Source organism: Erythranthe guttata, chromosome 1 (assembly GCF_056151865.1).
Source record: "Erythranthe guttata isolate IM_541 chromosome 1, IM_541, whole genome shotgun sequence".
Lineage (NCBI taxonomy): Eukaryota > Viridiplantae > Streptophyta > Magnoliopsida > Lamiales > Phrymaceae > Erythranthe > Erythranthe guttata.
The window spans coordinates 5867819-5885667 of NC_142533.1; the positions used below are offsets into that span (position 1 = coordinate 5867819).

Sequence of the window (17849 nt, forward strand, 5' to 3'; positions counted from 1 at the left end):
ACTAGAAAAATAGAGAAAACTCTAAATATTTTATTAAAATTCGAATAATCTTCTCAAAATAAAGTCCTGGGGCAGTTATTTATACTAAAAAACTGAAAACCCTAATTAAATTAAGAAAATACTAAAAATTACCAAAAATGGAAAAAAAACGATTTAGATCCCGATTCTAGCAGATCTCGTAATTTTGGGAACAACCAAATTTATGGAATCGTAATACGATTTTTCTATGATTTGATATTAATTTTCTAAAACTCGCCTAAAATAGCATAAACGAACTTTTAGGTGTCTTAACGACGTTGGATTGCTGAAATTTGACGTGATTCATGAGCAAAACTCATGAGTTTTGTTCCTTGCGCCGTTTCACTTGAGATAGAGTTCGTTTCGTACTCAAATACAAATTGAGTACGAAACAACTTCAAGTGCTCCACCAATCTTCCCGGCACAAAAATCTCGCTTACAAAATCTTCCTCCAAACGAGGCGTTAGAAAAATTGGCTTCTTAATCGAAATTCCTAATGGCTCCACCAATTTCTCCGACACAAGAACTTCACAGCAAACACTATCTACAATTAGATCACATACCTTAACGCAATCCACTTGCCCCTTCTCTTCTCGTGCACCTTCCTCTTCTTGAACAAATTTTACAACTTCAAATTCTTCCTCAAATTTGTTTTTAACACCCTCTTTAAACTCATCGACTCCCTCTTCAACCTTGCTAACGTTCTCTTCTACCCCGTTGACCCTATCTTCGACTTTGTTGATGCTCTCTTCAATCTCGTTGACTCCCCCTTCAACTTCATCGACTTTCACCTTGATTTCGTTAATGTCATCGTTAATCATAGCTACGCTAATTTAACTTTTGCATCAACAATTTCTTCTTCAACTTGTACGCCATAATCCTCCACCAAACTGGGTGCTTGAATAACGAACGAAATATCTTGTACCTACTTAACTTTGGCAACGAGTGGAACATCTTCGGTTTTTCTAGAAGAACTATTTCGCTTCTGATAATATGCCTCCCTCCATGCTAACTCTTGAGCCTCTTCAAGGGTGTAGAATGTATGCTACACCATCCTAAGACGTATTGAAATATTCAATCCTGTCAAGTACCATGATATTTTCGTACTTTCGGATTCTTGCAGGTTATTTAAGTTTGCTAGTCTCATAAACTCAGCAGTATACTTCTTAACCGATCTACTCCCTTGCGAACAATTACGATATAGTTGAAATAGACGTTGCTCATAATCTAGGGGTAAAAAACGATCCATCAACATTTTTCTCATCCTCCTCCATGATTGGATTGGAATTTTTTCTTGTTTAGCTCTCTTCCACTGTATCCCATCCCACCATGCGGCTGCACTACCCTTTAACTCACACCTCGCCAATTTTACCATCTTATTCGGCAAAATATCCATCAATTCAAAATATCTTTCGACTTCTGATACCCAATCGATAAAATCCTTAACTTCAAGAAAATTTCCACTAAAAGAAGGAATTTCAGCTCTTACCCGATATGTATCACGATCCCTTTGCCTCCTTATAGACGGATTTTCTTCAAACTCAGAGTTGTCGCTTCCCTTTGAATAGTATTCATACCTTGATTGAAATTGAACAGGTCCATGATAATTGTGTCTAACATATGCACCTCGGGCTACATCGTCGGCAATCATCATGCTAGATCCAGTCCTTCTGTTGTTGTTGTCAAGGGAAAATCCCTCGCGCACCAACCGCAGATTTTTCAATTTTCAACTCCGCGGTCATCGTCAACGTAGTTGTTGTCTCCATGTTTCACACCTTTCACCATCTAACCAGGAAAAACCTCGCTCTGATGCCAACTAACGCAGAACGGAAGCACGATAAAGAATTAATTTATACGAATTAATCCTATAGAACAAAATAACATTCGGAATCCACCGAAAACTCTGGAATCCACCAGAAAAATAGAGAAAACTCTAAATATTTTATTCAAATTCGAATATTCTTCTCAAAATAAAGTCCTAATGCAGCTATTTATACTAAAAAACTGAAAACCCTAATTAAATTAAGAAAATATTAAAAATTACCAAAAACGGAAAAAAACGATTTAGATCATGATTCTAGCAGATCTCGTAATTTTGGGAACAACCAAATTTACGGAATCCTAATACGGTTTTTCTATGATTTGATATTAATTTTCTAAAACTTGCCTAAAATAGCAAAAACGAACTTTTAGGAGTTTAAACGGCGTCGGATTGCTGAAATTTGACGTGATTCATGAGCTTTGCTCACGAGTTTTGTTCCTTGCGCCGTTTCGCTTGAGATAGAGTTCGTTTCGTACTCAAATACAAATTGAGTTCGTAGAAAACCTTTATTTTCCAATAATTTCTTTCGATATTTCCACAAATGCCTATTAATAACTCTTTTTCGAATTAAATAGTTATTTTGCAATTCAAATCCAATTTGACGTTCCTTATCAAGAAAACAAGATTGAATTATTGAATAGTACATTTTTCCTCTTTGACATACATTTATTTTGAGATTTACTAAAAATATTATAGTATATTTATTCTTATGATTGTAAAAATGTCATTTACATTTTGCAATATGACATATACATAGAAGACATGAATTCAGAGGGTAAAAAGATTATTTCATGAACCACCAATAAAAATAATCTTTGAAACCTAACATGATATATGAGAGGATTAGTGGATAGTTCATTGTGCTAGTCCTGGAAACATAAGATGAAATTAGATGAAATTGATACTTTTTTAATTAATTCAAATAGTGTAATCATAGCTAATCAATATCCCATCTTGAAAAATTAAAAGGCCCTCAGGGATCTAATGGAGAAATCACATTTTGTACCGGACTTTAATAAATTTAATTTCAATCCTAACAAAACCAACCAAAACATCATACTAATATGGAGTTTGCAAAAGCTTTTACAAATATGTTATGAGTTTTTGCTTATAATCTATTTTTAAGTGTTTGTAAAATATTTTTTTTGCTTTTATCTCCTTAAAATAAATAATTTTAACCTACAATTTATTACGCACCCAGGACCATATTTTTTCTGTTCAAGTTGATTTTTCAGTAAATTTACATACAAAATAAACACTAAAATCTAGTTAACTCACAATCCATAACTTCTTACAAACACCACCTAATTAAATAACTAGTTAATCAATAGAAATTGAAATAATTTAATCAAATCTAAGTTAATTTAATCTTTGCAACCAAACGGGTGTTAAATCTTTTAATTTGTGCAATTAATTTTTGATTCGTCTTAAAGTAATTGTGAGAAAATAATTATACTAAACTAGTTACAGTTAAACCTCTATAAATTAATACAGTTGGGACCATCAAAATTTCATTAATTTAGCGAAATATTAACTTATCGGTAAATTAATAATTATTAATTTATACATTAAATAATAACTAATTAATTTATGAAATTACTTTTATTATTATTTTCAATAAATACATTTATTTTTTATTTTTTTACGTGTATATTATTCATTGTACCACTAGTTCATTACACTATCGAGCCCGTTTCATAAACGGAAGCTCTTAAAACAGCAATGGTATAGAACGATTTTGTGTTGAGTTATGAGAAAACTATATCGAAAGTTCTAACCATGTTAAGAAAAGTGAGGGACGAGATTGATGGTAATGTGAACTTCTACAAGAAACAAGCGACAATTAAATTATATAGTATTAACTTTTATAGATGTATAAAATACGTACCACACCATGTAATTTAAGAATTATTTTTATGCATTATTAATTTATATATTATATGGGGCTTCTGAATGTGTATTATCTTATAAATTTAGCGAATTATTAATTTAGCATGGTATGTCTGAGTCGGACCCGAGAAAAAAAATTATTATTTATGGGATATTATTAATTTATGGTGAATTAATACTTGCATTTAAAACTTTCGCCCAAAGAGAGAAAATCCGTGATCCGTTGATGGAAGAAATAAACACAGAACAGTGAGTGAGAGAATCAAACTTTGGGAGAGAAGTGAAAATGGCGACGCCGACGAATTTCTACAAGAATCCTTCAAATGCATACAACAAGCAATTCAATCTCAACTCCGTCCTTCAAAATCTCCAATGTATTTTCCAAGAAGAAATTCATCTCCTAATGCAAAACCCTTGTTTCTGCTGCTCGAATTCGTTAATGATTTTTTTTTCTTCTCTCTTCAACTTTCAGCTTACAATATTGCCACTGGAAATTCTCCTTCCGATAAACCACCTACCGCCGTCCAACGAAAGCGCCGCCGCGAATCGAGGCCGCCGCCGCTTCAACGGAATGAAGCGATGGAGAACGATGGCCCCATGTCCCACCACGAATATATCCAAAAGCGGAGGTCGAATTCCAACTTTTGTTCTATTTAATTTTCAATATTAGATTGAAATATTAAATTTTATAGTGTAAAGCTATTAATTCCAATTGATTTTTTGCTGAAATTTCAGTTTAGATAATTAGTTCTTATTTAAGTTGAGTGTTGCATGTTTGATATAGTTCCTTCCATTCTGGTTGAACAGAAAGGAAGCCGATTCTTCTCAACCTTACGAAGAGTTAAATGCAGATGTACTGGTACTTTCTCCTTTTTTATGTCGATTTTTTTGGTCGCCGTAATTCTTAATTGCTGTTAGGTTTATGATCAATGGAATCGATCGTTACAGGAATGCTCAAGCTCAGGCTTTAATTTGGTGGGGTACGAGAGTAAGTTCTGTTGTGCCTTGTGTTTCAATAATTTACTTTTGGATGTTTCGGGTACTCGTTTGGTTTAAGATTTCTGAATATACATGCAGGTGATACAAGTACATGTGCAGAATTTGAAGAGGACCGAGGTTTTCCGAGGAATAGTGAAGAACAATTGGATTCCAGCATTAGAATGCACTACTTTCCTATTTCTGGTTCGGTTCTTCACTGATTGCATCTGATTATTGCTTTCTTAGTCATGGGGTAACCTTAAAAATCTTTTTATTCAGAAATGTTGTGAGAATATTGAAGTATAGGGACGGAACGATTACGAATATGAGATAAAAAAGATTCCAGAATGATTGAAGCTTTACTTCACGATAGACTCTTAGAGTGAAGTGAAACTTTATTACCAATATCATAAACAAATTAAACAAGAAATAAACTCATTTTTATGTTTCTTTTTTGGTTAAATTACGGCCGCCCCTTGAGGTTTCCTGTTTGGGTAATTACAACCACCCCTCAACTATGAATCACCCCTCAACTATGAATGTTCTTACATGACCACCCTTATGGTCACCCTTATGGTGTCAAATTTCAACATAATCTTCTAAATTCCGCACAACGTTCTCTAGTTTGTACTCGGTTTGTGCAAAAATGCGGTTTCAGATACATCACAATCAGATTATTACAAGCCAATAGACACGTCTTATGATCATCTTGTTTCAAAATGTGAAGCTCGAATGAGATAAAAATGGTACAAACTGGAGAATATTCCACATAATCTAGAAGATTCCACTAAATTTGACTCCGCAAGGGTAGACGTGTAAGAAAATTCACAGTTGAGGGGTGGTTGTAATTACCCAAATAGGAGGAGGTTTTTCATAATTTCACTTTACTCAGGGGGGTGACCGTAATTTACCCTTTTTTTTCTATAATTTTTTTAGCATGTATAGCCTATCCGGGAAATCTACTCCTCCATAGTTTATGAAGATGTTCTTGCAAAATAGTGAATATGATATAAGCATTTTCTTAAGATAAATTACATGAATCTAGTTCTTTCATTGAAGCAAATGTCATCTTGAATAAACCTACTGGCAGGCATTGAAATTTTACCTGATATGAGCTGGTTTATAGTCTGCTTAGCACACGTATAATTAATCTATTCGATAATACGATGTATGATTGCTAATCAATTTGTCTACTTACTTAGCCAACATAGAGGAAGAATCGAGTCGAATCAAGTCACAAAGTGAGCAAAGGTATCCTGCTCCAGGAGAACCTGTATGTATTGTGTGCGGGAAATATGGGGAGTACATATGCAATGAGGTGATGTATCCGATTATTCATTTTAGTTCTCTTTCTTTCTGCTCCATTTGAATTCTCAGTAGTAAAAGTTTTCGGTTTTGCTACATCATAATTGTAGACAAACGACGATATATGCAGCATAGAATGCAAAACCCAAGTTCTTCAGAGAATTGAACTTCCACAGGTTCCTCTTTTCACTTAACTCGATACTGACCTCATTATAGCTTTTTTCGTTTTCTTTATTTTAAATTCGAAAATCTTACTACAGGAGCCCCAAAGTGTGGAAATGCCCGTGGGACCCATTTATACGGTGCCTGAATCTGGTGGGGATACTTGGGATTATGACCGTCATTGCTGGTCAAAGAAGATATCTGGGCTTTGTACTTACGAATGGTCCACTTTACTAGTTTTATTAATTCAGCTTTTCTTTATTTATTTATTAATTTTATTTTTGCATCAACGTAGTGGAAGGGTATAATTAATTGTGCTGTTGCAGTTGGAAATGTGAGAAGCCTGGGCATCTGGCTGAAGACTGCTTGGTATCGACGTCTCGTTGTGAATCGAGTGCTGCTGGCAAAACATATAACAATGTATTATATTATATTATATTATATTAACGAGAATTCTGCTATTGAATTTTTTTTATGTTAAAGATTGTACTGAGTGTAGACTCTTTGTTACAGGTATCGGGGGTTCAAAATAAAACCAATACAATACCCAGAGGTCTTCTTGATTTATACAAAAGGTTTCTTCGTATATTATATTATAGATCAAATGATTTAAAGAAAAAGCGTGCACTTTCTTATCCCGACACTTGATGTACCTGCAGATGCAACGAAATAGGGAAAAACTTCTTGGCTGCAAAGTGTAGCTCGTGCCGTGGGTCAACCAGTTTAGCGACATGTATAAGCTGTAATAACACCTTTTGTGACTGGTAAGCTAGTTTATACTTAATGTTTTCGGAAGGACATTCGACATTTTTTTGGTATACGTATTTGTCTAATTGAATTATCGGCACGCTAATCAAAATAAATAGAGGGAACCCCTGTTACGAATTTTTTTTTTCTCCTTTAGAAGCTAAAATTTCACCATCAATTATGTCAATGTTGGTGTCATTTTTTTTTATAAGTTTTTTTTTTATCTATCTTTAAATTTACTTTCACTCGGTATTTGGAGAAAAATAAAGTGAGTGATGCAATGGAAAATTTCCAGTGCAGGTCACTTGAGCGAGCATATAACGGGGCATCCATCTCATCAACAATACTATTCATATAAACTCAAGCGCCTAGTACGCATTTTCTTTATGTCGTCTTTATTTATTTATTTATTTATTTATTTTTTGTATATAACAGCGTTTGATTGATGTTGCTCAATTTAATTCCGAAAAAAAAAAAAAAACCACCAATGTTTTGCGCTTGCTCATATTTCTCTTAACGAGTATTAATATTATTATTACAGGTAAAATGCTGCAAATCCACTTGCAAAGTTACTCAGATCAAAGATCTCTTAACTTGTCATTATTGTTTTAATAAAGCATTCGACAAGTTCTATGATATGTACACTGCAACTTGGTAAGTGATGCTCAAACCTACTTCTTCGCCTCGTTTCCTCTCATTCTTCTTACATATTTTCCGTATTTTTATTACATCAAAATCGGACTTGCGCTTGTAGGAAACCATCTGGAATATCAATAATTTGGAATTCTATCTGCTGTGAAGATCACTTCGAATGGTTAGTAAGAGCTTAATATTATCGCCAAATAAATTATTTATTTCGACTCTGATTTTGATCGAACAAAATGCTCGCTCGTGTTCTTCAGGCATCGGTTGAACTGTTTGAATGCAAATGTAGAAGATAATGCCTATATTTTAAAAAATAAACACGTTCGGGATCAGATGTGTGTGCAGCTGAGTGACTTCATCTTTTGAAGTTGATTTTTGGGTAAATTACAAACACCCCTGGGGTAAGGTCTATTTACAATAACCCCTCATTTTTCAATAATTACATGCACCCCTTGCAATTTGTGGTTTCTTACATTAACACCCTTTTGTAGGGGGTGGATGTAAGAAATTTATAACTGCAGGGGCTGGATGTAATTTCTGAAAAGTAACGGGTTTCTTCGTAACTACACTTTACTTCACTGAGGTAGTTGTAATTTACGCTTGATTTTTAGATCAAAGAATAGAAGTCAGTGGTTTGATAATTACGTACCCGGTTTTAGTTTATAAAATCTTTTGTTATTTTTTTTTAATGTAATCAGAGTATTCATAATTCTTGTTTCAGTTTTCACTTTTCTTTCACCTTGTATTTTCTTTTTTCAATTTCTTTTTTTTTTTGGCAACTGAGATTATATTTTACATGACAGTATATCTCATTCGAATATTCTGTTATTAATGCTTTTCAAATCTAAGAGGGATAATTATAATTTTTCAAATACCAACAATTTTGTTTTCCATGGAAAATTTGTAGAAAGAACAAATAACAAAAAGAAAAAAAAAAGTAAAACATGATAGAAATTAAAAAAAGAAAAAGAAAAAAGAAAAGAGAAAAAAGATACTACGAGAGAATATAAATACTAGGAACTCTTTTCCCCAGAATCTTCAGGTTTCTTGGATTTGAGGTAATTTTCTAGCATGCGGCGCTCGGCCTTTGTAAAGCCATCTTCGATCGTCTTACGAATCGCGCGAATCTCCGGATTGTTGTATATAAACAATGCCAGTGTTGTACTAATGAATGACGTGGTGAAGGTCATTTTTTTTTCTTTTTCTTTTTCGTTTTTTTTTTCTCTCTTGTTTGTGAGATTTGAGGGAATTAAATGGGAGTTTGGAGAGTGTTTTGCAGAAATGTAAAGTGATTTTTGGGATTTATATAAAGGTTTCTTGTTGGGGGAAGATGGCCCCTTCCGCAAGAGAGAGTTTCTTGGCCAGAAGGTTAATTTAATTTTGAATTTTTTTTGGGGTTAAAATAGTTTATAAGATAGGCATTTCTACATAATCACAAGGATTTGTTTTACCATAACAAAAATTTCATCTAGCTAATATTATTTATTTTTTTATTTAGTAGTGGTAACAAATTACGCATTAAAAAAATTATTTACCCAAATTTAGATGTGTTTAGATTAGTTCAAGACAATAAAATGGTTCTAACCTACATAATTCACTAAACAATAATTTCAAAATTTTAAAATTATTATATGACCATTACTATATTCGTTTTAGTCGTTTTCTAAATCTCGTACCTAGTCTTGTAACGAAAAATGAAATTCAAAAATCATTTATCCCAATTTAACTGCGTTTAGGTTAGTGTTAGAAATTAAATCATCAAACAATAACCTAACAAAATAAAAATTACCATTATGAAATATCGTTTACTCATTTTTCAAAATTTGTATCTAGTGGTGATAAGGAATGAAGGATATAAATCTTTTTAAAATTAAGTATCCCAATTTAAATGGTTCATAAGTTTGTCAAAACATTAAAAAGACAGTACAACACACATAATTCATTTAGAATAACTTATAAAATAAATTTTTTTATTTCCTATTATAAAATGTCGTTTACCCATGCTAAAAATCTTCTATCAAGTGGTGGTAACGATATGAATATTTTAAAAATTACTTGTCTCATTTAAATGTGTTTTAGGTTTATCAAGACAATGAAAATAGTACAACACAAAACAATAACTTAACAAATAATAACTATTATCTTACAATTATAAAACAATTTTACCAATTTTGACGCTTTTATCTTGTTTTGGCAATGAAACATATATTTGAAATTATATATCCCAATTTAAGTGGGTTTAGATTTGTCAAATTAATTTAAATAGTATAACACACATAATTCACCAAACAATAACTGAAAATATAAAATTATTACGTTACCATTTTAAAATTTCGTTTACATCTTTTTAAATTTTTTTATCTTGTGATGTTAACAAAATATGTATTTTCAAAATTATTTATAAAAAATAAATGAATTTAGATTAGTGAAAGTAATTAAAATGGTGACATACACAATAAAATCTTTTATTTCCCAACTACCATTTTTCTAATCTTTTATATAGTGGTGGCAATAAAGTAGGTATTTCATAAATTATTTACCCAAACTTAGATTTGTTTAGTTTAGCCAAAGCAACTAAAATAGTTCAACTCACATAATCCATCAGGAGTTAGATGCTACATCAAATTATTTATATCGGGTGAATTTCGATAGTGGATCTGATTAAATAACTACCCAATAAACACACATATACATAACTTGGTCTGATTAATAGAGACGGAAATTCGTCTGTGTCCCCCGACATCCGTTGATATTTGAGCCTTATTAGTTATTAACACAATAAAGTAAACATTAAAAAACTTTCTAGAATAAAATTTCTCAATTATAAATTAGTAGAAAGGAAAAGAAAAACACCATAGAATTAAATTTGTAGTCAAAAGTTGAGAAAAAAAAAAACCCTACGAGGGTTATATCTAAGGTTTTCTATTCCTCAGCATCTCTCTTGGATTTGAGGTAATTGTTGTGGACGCGCTCGAGGTTCGTAAAGCCATCTTCGATCGTCGTTTGAATCATGCGAACCTCGTAATGATTGTAGTAACAAAAAAATGCAAGTGATGTACCGACGCACGATTTGACTAAGCTCCTCATCATTTCTCTAGTCAACGATCCTTTTTTTTTTTCCTCTCCTTTTTCTTGTTTGTGAGATTTGGGAAAATTAAATGGGAGTTTAGAGTGTGTTTTGAAGAAATTTAAAGTGATAGTTTTGGGATTTATATAAAGATTTATTGTTGCGGGAAGATGTCCCCTTCTGCAAGAGAGAGTTTCTTGGTCGGGAGGTTAATTTAATTTTGAAATTTTATGGGTTTCAAATATTTGGAGAAAACATTAATTTTCCTAATTATCCTAAAAAAAAAGTTCATAAAATAGGGCAATGCTTAGTTTTTATTTTGAAGTTTGTGTGGAAGGTTGGCTAAGGAGGTTTCTTGTTTACTTTATTTCGGACTCTATTGGACATTGGTGGTACTTATTGGCATTTATAATATATATCTCTTAGTTAGGGATAATTTCTTTTAACTAGGAATCTATCTTTGCAGATCTTATGGATAAGAGAAAAGGGAAAATTAGCTGCAGGTCTTTTAAAAATATTCTCTATACCGATAAAAATATATAGATCTTGTCATTTTGTTAAACGTTCCTGTGCGTATTATCTCTAACGAAATCGTGAAGGAAAACTAACAGTAACGGTGACGTGGTGATTTGTACACCTTAGTTATATTAATAAGCAATAACTTAGTTAATAAATAGTGAAGAAAAAATTAAAACAAGCATAGATGTTTTCCACAACGTAGACACATCTTACACAGACATGTTAGTTACACAGCTTAGACAGCTAAGTTACACAACTTAGACAGCTAAGTTACACAACTTAGACAGTTTAGTTACACAACTTAGTTAAATACGCTGAAGCAAAAAAAAAACAAAAAAAAAACAAAAATCTCTGGTGCGTACACCACCACAAACATCACCATCACCATCACCATTACCAAACAATAATTCATATATTTTCAGTTTGATTTCCATTATTATTAGGTTACAGTGGAGATGAATAAGTGTAACCAAAATCATATGTGTGTGCGTGTGTGGTTGCGTATGTGCGTGTGTAGGTCAGTAGGTGTATCTTTATGTGCGCGCACCTGCGTGGTTGTGTGTGGCTGTGAGGCAAAGCTTTTCAAGATTTAACGGAGTGTGGATTGGATGGGATCTGAGGGTGAACAATTATGGTTGGAGCGACGAAGGCGACTGTGAAGAACAAAGGAGTTGTGGCAAATTGCAAAATATTGACTGTCCTAATTTGAAAGGAAATTAGAGCTCACGGGTGTTTAGCAAATTGCCCCAAGTAAAAAAGAAATATTTTCGCCTATTTATCATGGGTAATTTGCTAATCACCCAGCACACTGATATTCTTCAAATGAGGACTTCAGAGATTTGACATTTTGCTGAAAGTGCTCGGTTTTTAAAAGACGAAGTTACCGCCGTCTTCTTCTCCTCCACTCCATTAATCCCCGATGCAATCCTTCGCCGTGCTCAAATAAACTTAAATGTGTTGAAAAATATAAATAATAAAACAATTAGATAGAAATTAATATGCTCCAATAAACTATAGGTTTCTCTAAAAAACAAATTTAAAAAAAAAAGATAAAAAAACAGTTAAAATTATATTCTTTTCTAGTCCCAAAATAATTATAAATTTTAATTTTAGCCCCAAAATAGTGTTTTCTGTTCTTGTAAACGGACATGTGACGGAAGGAGTAAATGTGTTTAAAATTAAACTATAGATTTGTATTTTGTTTGCTTTGGAACAACATGGACCAAAAGCGGAATCGGATAAAACATTATGGACTAAAAGTGTAACACATATTAATTCATTTATCAGCAACTTTAAAACAAAATAATTTTAATATTTTATTGCATAATTCTTTGGGTTAATATTGGATACACCCCTCAAACCAAACCTAATTAGATGAGAGAGACAACCTCAAATAGAACATTTTAATTAAATCCTTAATTGAAAATAAAATTTGACTAACATCCTTTTAATTTTTTTTAACCCAAAAATACCCTTATTATACCTAATAAAAATCTATTTATCTATTTCTCTCTCCCCCCTCTCTCATCCGCCGCCCACCATGATTTTTTTCTCTCCTTTTTCAATTTTCCACCACTCCACCATGGCATTACTTCTCTCTTTCTTGCCCAACCCTTCCTCTTTCCCTCTTTATATCTCTCTCTCTTTTTATTTTCGGTAATGGTATTGACTTGGAGATATTAGTTATAGGAGTCTTTTAGATCGGATCTCGGTGTGGGGGCGACAGGCTGCGGTGGTTTTGGTCGCTCGAGTCGGCGGCGGTTTTGGTCACTGAGGACGGCAGGCGGCGGGCGGCAGGGGTTTAGGTCGCTGGGGCCAGCGGTGGTGTCAGTCGCCCGGGCGGCGGCGGTTTTGGTCGCTGGGTTGGTGGGCGGCGGTTGTTTTGATCGCTGGGGTGGCGCGTGGCGGCGGTTTTGGTCGCTAGGGGTGATGGGTGGCGGCGATTTTGGTCGCCGGGGGCAGCGAGCGGTGGTTGTTTTGATCGCTGGCGTCGGTGGTGGTTTTTCTTCGATAACGACGGTAATTTTTGGTTAAGTTGATGTTGGATTTGGAGAAGGGGAATGCTAATTAACATACAAAGTCAGACATAGAGGAAGAGGATGGAGGTGGTGGTGTGGATCTAGGGTTTCATATTGGATGAGTGAGAATGACTACGGGTGTGTATGAATTACTATGAGTGTCTACGAATGGGTAGCGGTTAGGATTCAAAATGTGAGCTAGGGTTTTGAGAGTATGTGACTACGGATTACTATGGTTCCTATAGGTGTCTATAGTCGACTACGACCGATTTTTTGTTAAAAACATTCATAATTTTCGATATTAGTAAATTATAGTATACCATAGTATACCAGAGTACACCATAGTATTTTAAAATTTGTTGTTTTATTTAACCGAAAAAAAATGGTAATTTTCATTACAATGTTAAAAATAAATAAATAAAATTAAGTTGTTTATAATAATGTAAAAAATGCTAGAATAAAAAAAGAAAAAATAAAGACGACAAAGTCTATATAAATAAAATAAAATATGCTAGATGAAAAAATAATATATTAAATGACTAATAAAAAATGATAAGTGCAGTTTGAATTTTACTAAATGCAAATTTCAAATTTGTGAGTGTAAGGACATTTTTAGAATGAATTTAATAAAGGATGTGAAGCAAAGGTTTAGATTGACTTGTCATTTAGTTCTAATTAGTTTTGTCATCGGGACCTATATCTTAAGCCCCTAATTCTTTTGTTCCTCCTTCCCCAAATTGAATCCAAATTAGGGCTTCTTTTTTTCTCTCTCTCTGCGAATCAAAGTTGAATACCCTAACCATGGGTGGTCACGGTGGTTTGAACATCCTCCCGCAGAAGCGGTGGAACGTTTACAACTTCGACAATCGTGAGAAAGTTAAAAACGACGAAGAAGCCGCCGCCAAAGAGGAGCAGATCAAGCGCGAGCAATCGCGGAAGCGCGACACCGAGTATCGTATCGAGCAGCTCCGGCAGGCGCGTGGGTTAGCGAGCCGCGGCCCAGATAGAGCCGACGAAGAACCATCCTTCACCGCCACCGCCACCGCCGCTAATCCGATCGAACCTGTGGCCGAACCTGCAGCCGAACCGGAGAAACCGGAGTCCGAATCGAAGCACATAAATTTATTCGAAGGGATCCGGATTTTCGACCCGATTAAAGTTGGAGATTGGAAGAAAGACGAAAAGAAAAGCAGCAAATTTGGGGGTGATAATAATAAGAATAAGAAGATTAAGAGGGAGGAGGTTAGGGTTGTGGGGCCGGAGGATGAGATGTATAAATTAGGGTATGGTGTTGCTGGTAAAGGAGTGAAATTGCCGTGGTACTTGGAGAAAAAGGTGGCTGCCGAGAAAAATGGCGATGAAGACGATGACGATGAGGAATATGACGATAGGAAGCGCAAGAAGAGAGAGAGTGGTGGGAAGAAGACTCTGGAGGAGTTGAGGGAAGAGAGATTGAAGAGAGAGAAGAAGGAGAAAGAGAGAGAAAGGGCTTTGTTTGCGGCCAAGTACAAGAAAGACAGAGGCTTTTCTTCCAGGAGGAGATGAGGTGTAATTCGCGGGTATCGGATTGAATGAATCCCGCTATCTGTCATCTTAATATAGCTTTTGCCTGTTCGAAACGTACTTGAGACTTCGCTCTTGCATTGAAATCGAAAGCTTTATCGAGTTCCAGAGGAGTTGTAGTTATGAATCTCACAAAAGTATATGTTTTTGGGTATAACGTGATGGTTATTATTTTGTGGTCGGTCTGTGTAATATGCTGGTTTTGAAAGGTAGAAAGACGCAACAGTTGCAAACGAAACTCTTATAAATGAAATGTTTATCTTTAGCAAATACACGAGGAAGAAGGAAACATAAATATTACCGAATTTCTGTTTCGGTCGTCCTTGCCTTAGTTTGTGTTCTTATATCGCTGCTTGTTCTTATAGTAGCTCAGTTTGTACCTTGAAGATGAAGTGGTTTAATTTGGTTGCTCTATTAAAGTTTGTATTTGTATTTCATGGCTCTGCTTTATGTGCTTGCAATTTTCCAGTTAGGCTCTGATTATTATAATCCAGTATGTTTAAAGAAAATAGAAGTTGCAATATGTCGGCAAATTTCATGCTGTCTGCATAGATTTCGGTCCTTAGGTTGATTTTAATTTTCTTTCCACAATTAAGTGACTGTGATTGTAGTTATTTCTATGCTACACCTGGTGAAGATTTTACACATCGGGTGAATTTTTACCGTTGATCTACTACACACACCAATGTTGGTGTGTGTGTGTTTGTGTATTTAAGAAATGGTAAAGATTTACCCTATGTATTTCACCCGATGTAGCATAGGATAGACCCTGTGACTTGATGGACGATGGGGTTATGCTTTCAGTGTCATTAATTTCATGATCAAGATTTGATAGTGAAGTCTTTGTGTGTTCCTTCCGACAACCGGAATATACATTAGGTCGGGGTGAAAATTAGAACGAAAATATCAAATTTCGTGTTCCGGTTTTAGATTTTCTTTTATCATAAACAACAAAATGAGATAGGTACCGGAATTATATATGTGAATCTGATTTTTTATTTGATTTTTGTTTTCGAAAATACCAACATTACTACATATTGTATGTTATAGCTGAATAAAGAAATTAAAATTTTGAATTCCGTCGATTTTGATCTGAATTGCTTCTCTGCATCTAGTTATTACGGAATTGTCAAAATACCACTTATTTTTTCCAAGTTTTTGGAATTTAATTTGAACTTGTTCTTCGAAAAGAACTGGACTTTTATTTCCTGAATTTTTTTATTGCTACCTAATTCAACCGATTTTCCCCCCCAACACCCCGTAATTAATATTTACATTCAAAACGCGGGGTGTATATCACTTTCGCAATTCACTTTACACCCTTTAAGCAAATAAAAATATCATAGTTTTCATACCTGCAGATTGAAACCACTTGTTTGTTCTTTTACTAACTGCTTTGATTCCAATCTTATCTTCAACTAAAAGTGCTAGTAGTAGATAAATTACCAGCTAATTATCGTAAAAAAAAAACACTAAGTCTCGTAATTATTAATCACAGAAGTTCGTTAGTAGTGGCCGTAACATGCAAATCCTGCCAAATGTTAAATTAATCCCCTTTAAATACTCATTATATAATTTAATGCTTAATTAGCAGGCCTGCTTAGTTTTGTAATGCACGTTTTCATTCCTAAGAACGATAATTACAAATCAAGGTCAAGTATAAATAGGCTTAATGCCGCTTGTTTTTATGCGAAGATTAGAAAATCACCATTTGTGTTTTATACATGATAATGAGGATGGATAATTTGGGGAAGCAAGCTCTTATTTTTGCTGCAAATCTTTCGCTTCCAACGGTATATATTTACTTCTTCATGTATGTATGTATGTATGTATGTATGTATGTATGTATGTATGTATGTATGTATGTATGTATGTATGTATGTATGTATGTATGTACGTACGTACGTACGTACGTACGTACGTATGTATGTATGTATGGGGGTAAATTACAAAAACCCCCTGAACTTAGGCTAAATAACGAAAAACACCCCACCCATCCGTAATTACCAAAATCCCCCTCTAATTAACTATTGATCGAGTTGTTTAATAGAAAATGTGTACAGTCTATTATACCTTGTGTTAAATAGGTGAGAAATAAAAGAAAATATCAGAAATTGTGTAAAGTCTATTCCCTCGAATAAAAAAAAAAAATCCATGAAAAGTCACCCTCTAAGGGGCTGGTGTAAGACGGAAACAAACATTAGGGGGTTTTTGGTAACTACGAATAGGTGGGGGTGTTTTCGTTATTTAGCCTAAGTTCAGGGAATTTTTCGTAATTTACCCTTTATATGGAGTTCTTACATGAGTTATTCAACTGTGACAGTTCCAGGTAATAGTTTTGAAAGCAAACCTGGGGAGCCCTCACTGTAGAGAGAGAGTAACACAAGTTATTTCAAAGATGGCAGGTCAAAAATTACAACATTTATGTATTTACATAGAATATTTTTCGTCGATTTTTTTTTTTTTTTTAATTCTCGTTATTTGTTAGTGGAATATTCGTGGTTACAAGGTTAGCTAATTTGTGCAGGTTCAAAAGGATTAATGGTTGATATCAGCAAAAAAGAAGTAATTGTTAGGGGGGATATGAAATCATCTAGAAAAGAAGTTCTTAAACAGAACAATACCGAAAGTCGATCGGTTGTCAAATGTTTATTCGAATTCTTGATTAGGACATTTCTTCGGATCAGCTTTTGTTGATCAGTCGCACATTTCTTCGGATCAGATTTTATTACACATCTCCTTTAAATTATCTCAACTCACATACGACATGTTCGTGTTGATGATTAAACTGCATACGAAATACATAAATGAGGTGTTACAATTCTTGAAATATAACCGGTAAAAAAAAAACAGCGGTTCGCCTTTTACACTCGAGTAATATTGCGTTCAAAATACATAAAACATAAAACACAATTTGAAATGTTCACGATTCACCACAGCATTATTTATCACAAACGAACGAGGTGCCACACTTTCGATCTCCAACCAAATGCAAAACCTGCAGTTTGCCATTTACCTCGAGTAATAGTACGTATAAACTACAGCAACGCCATCAAAATAATTTACATTCATAAAAATAAAAAAACCCCTTTTCGCAAGAATATAAATCGAACGT

The 17849-nt window shown here is 34.0% G+C and overlaps 2 protein-coding genes and 1 long non-coding RNA gene across 4 annotated transcripts; all 3 read left to right on the top strand.

The window, feature by feature from the left end:
• Positions 1-3923: 3923 nt before the first annotated feature.
• On the top strand, positions 3924-8305 carry LOC105963247 (uncharacterized). 2 transcript variants are annotated; one of them, XM_088818834.1, is made up of 15 exons: positions 3924-4104; positions 4203-4359; positions 4538-4589; positions 4679-4718; positions 4808-4912; positions 5911-6026; positions 6124-6189; positions 6274-6398; positions 6502-6595; positions 6689-6750; positions 6835-6939; positions 7218-7293; positions 7464-7576; positions 7677-7736; positions 7825-8305. In XM_088818834.1, the coding sequence occupies exons 1-15, from the start codon at positions 4017-4019 to the stop codon at positions 7931-7933; spliced, it is 1368 nt and encodes a 455-aa protein (XP_088674960.1). In that variant the 5' UTR covers positions 3924-4016; the 3' UTR covers positions 7934-8305. The 2 variants fall into 2 exon arrangements, with proteins under 2 accessions (XP_088674960.1, XP_088674964.1); XM_088818838.1 differs by having other exon boundaries at positions 4538-4583.
• Positions 8306-13887: 5582 nt separating this feature from the next.
• On the top strand, positions 13888-15171 carry LOC105963336 (leukocyte receptor cluster-like protein). The gene has a single exon (XM_012987729.2). It carries the CDS (start codon positions 13973-13975, stop codon positions 14714-14716), a length of 744 nt encoding a protein of 247 aa, XP_012843183.2. The 5' UTR covers positions 13888-13972; the 3' UTR covers positions 14717-15171.
• Positions 15172-16347: 1176 nt separating this feature from the next.
• LOC148772689 (uncharacterized) lies at positions 16348-17777 on the top strand. The gene is made up of 3 exons (XR_016031494.1): positions 16348-16527; positions 17058-17139; positions 17262-17777. It is a non-coding gene; the product is annotated as an uncharacterized LOC148772689 (long non-coding RNA).
• The last annotated feature ends 72 nt before the right edge of the window (positions 17778-17849 follow it).

Coding starts and splice junctions, on each gene's coding strand:
- LOC105963336 (XM_012987729.2), top strand. CDS start 13,973: ATGGGTGGTCACGGTGGTTTGAACATCCTCCCGCAGAAGCGGTGGAAC.
- LOC105963247 (XM_088818834.1), top strand. CDS start 4,017: ATGGCGACGCCGACGAATTTCTACAAGAATCCTTCAAATGCATACAAC. Junction 6,027..6,123: donor GGGAGTACATATGCAATGAG/GTGATGTATCCG, acceptor TCATAATTGTAG/ACAAACGACGATATATGCAG. Junction 7,577..7,676: donor GATATGTACACTGCAACTTG/GTAAGTGATGCT, acceptor TTGCGCTTGTAG/GAAACCATCTGGAATATCAA.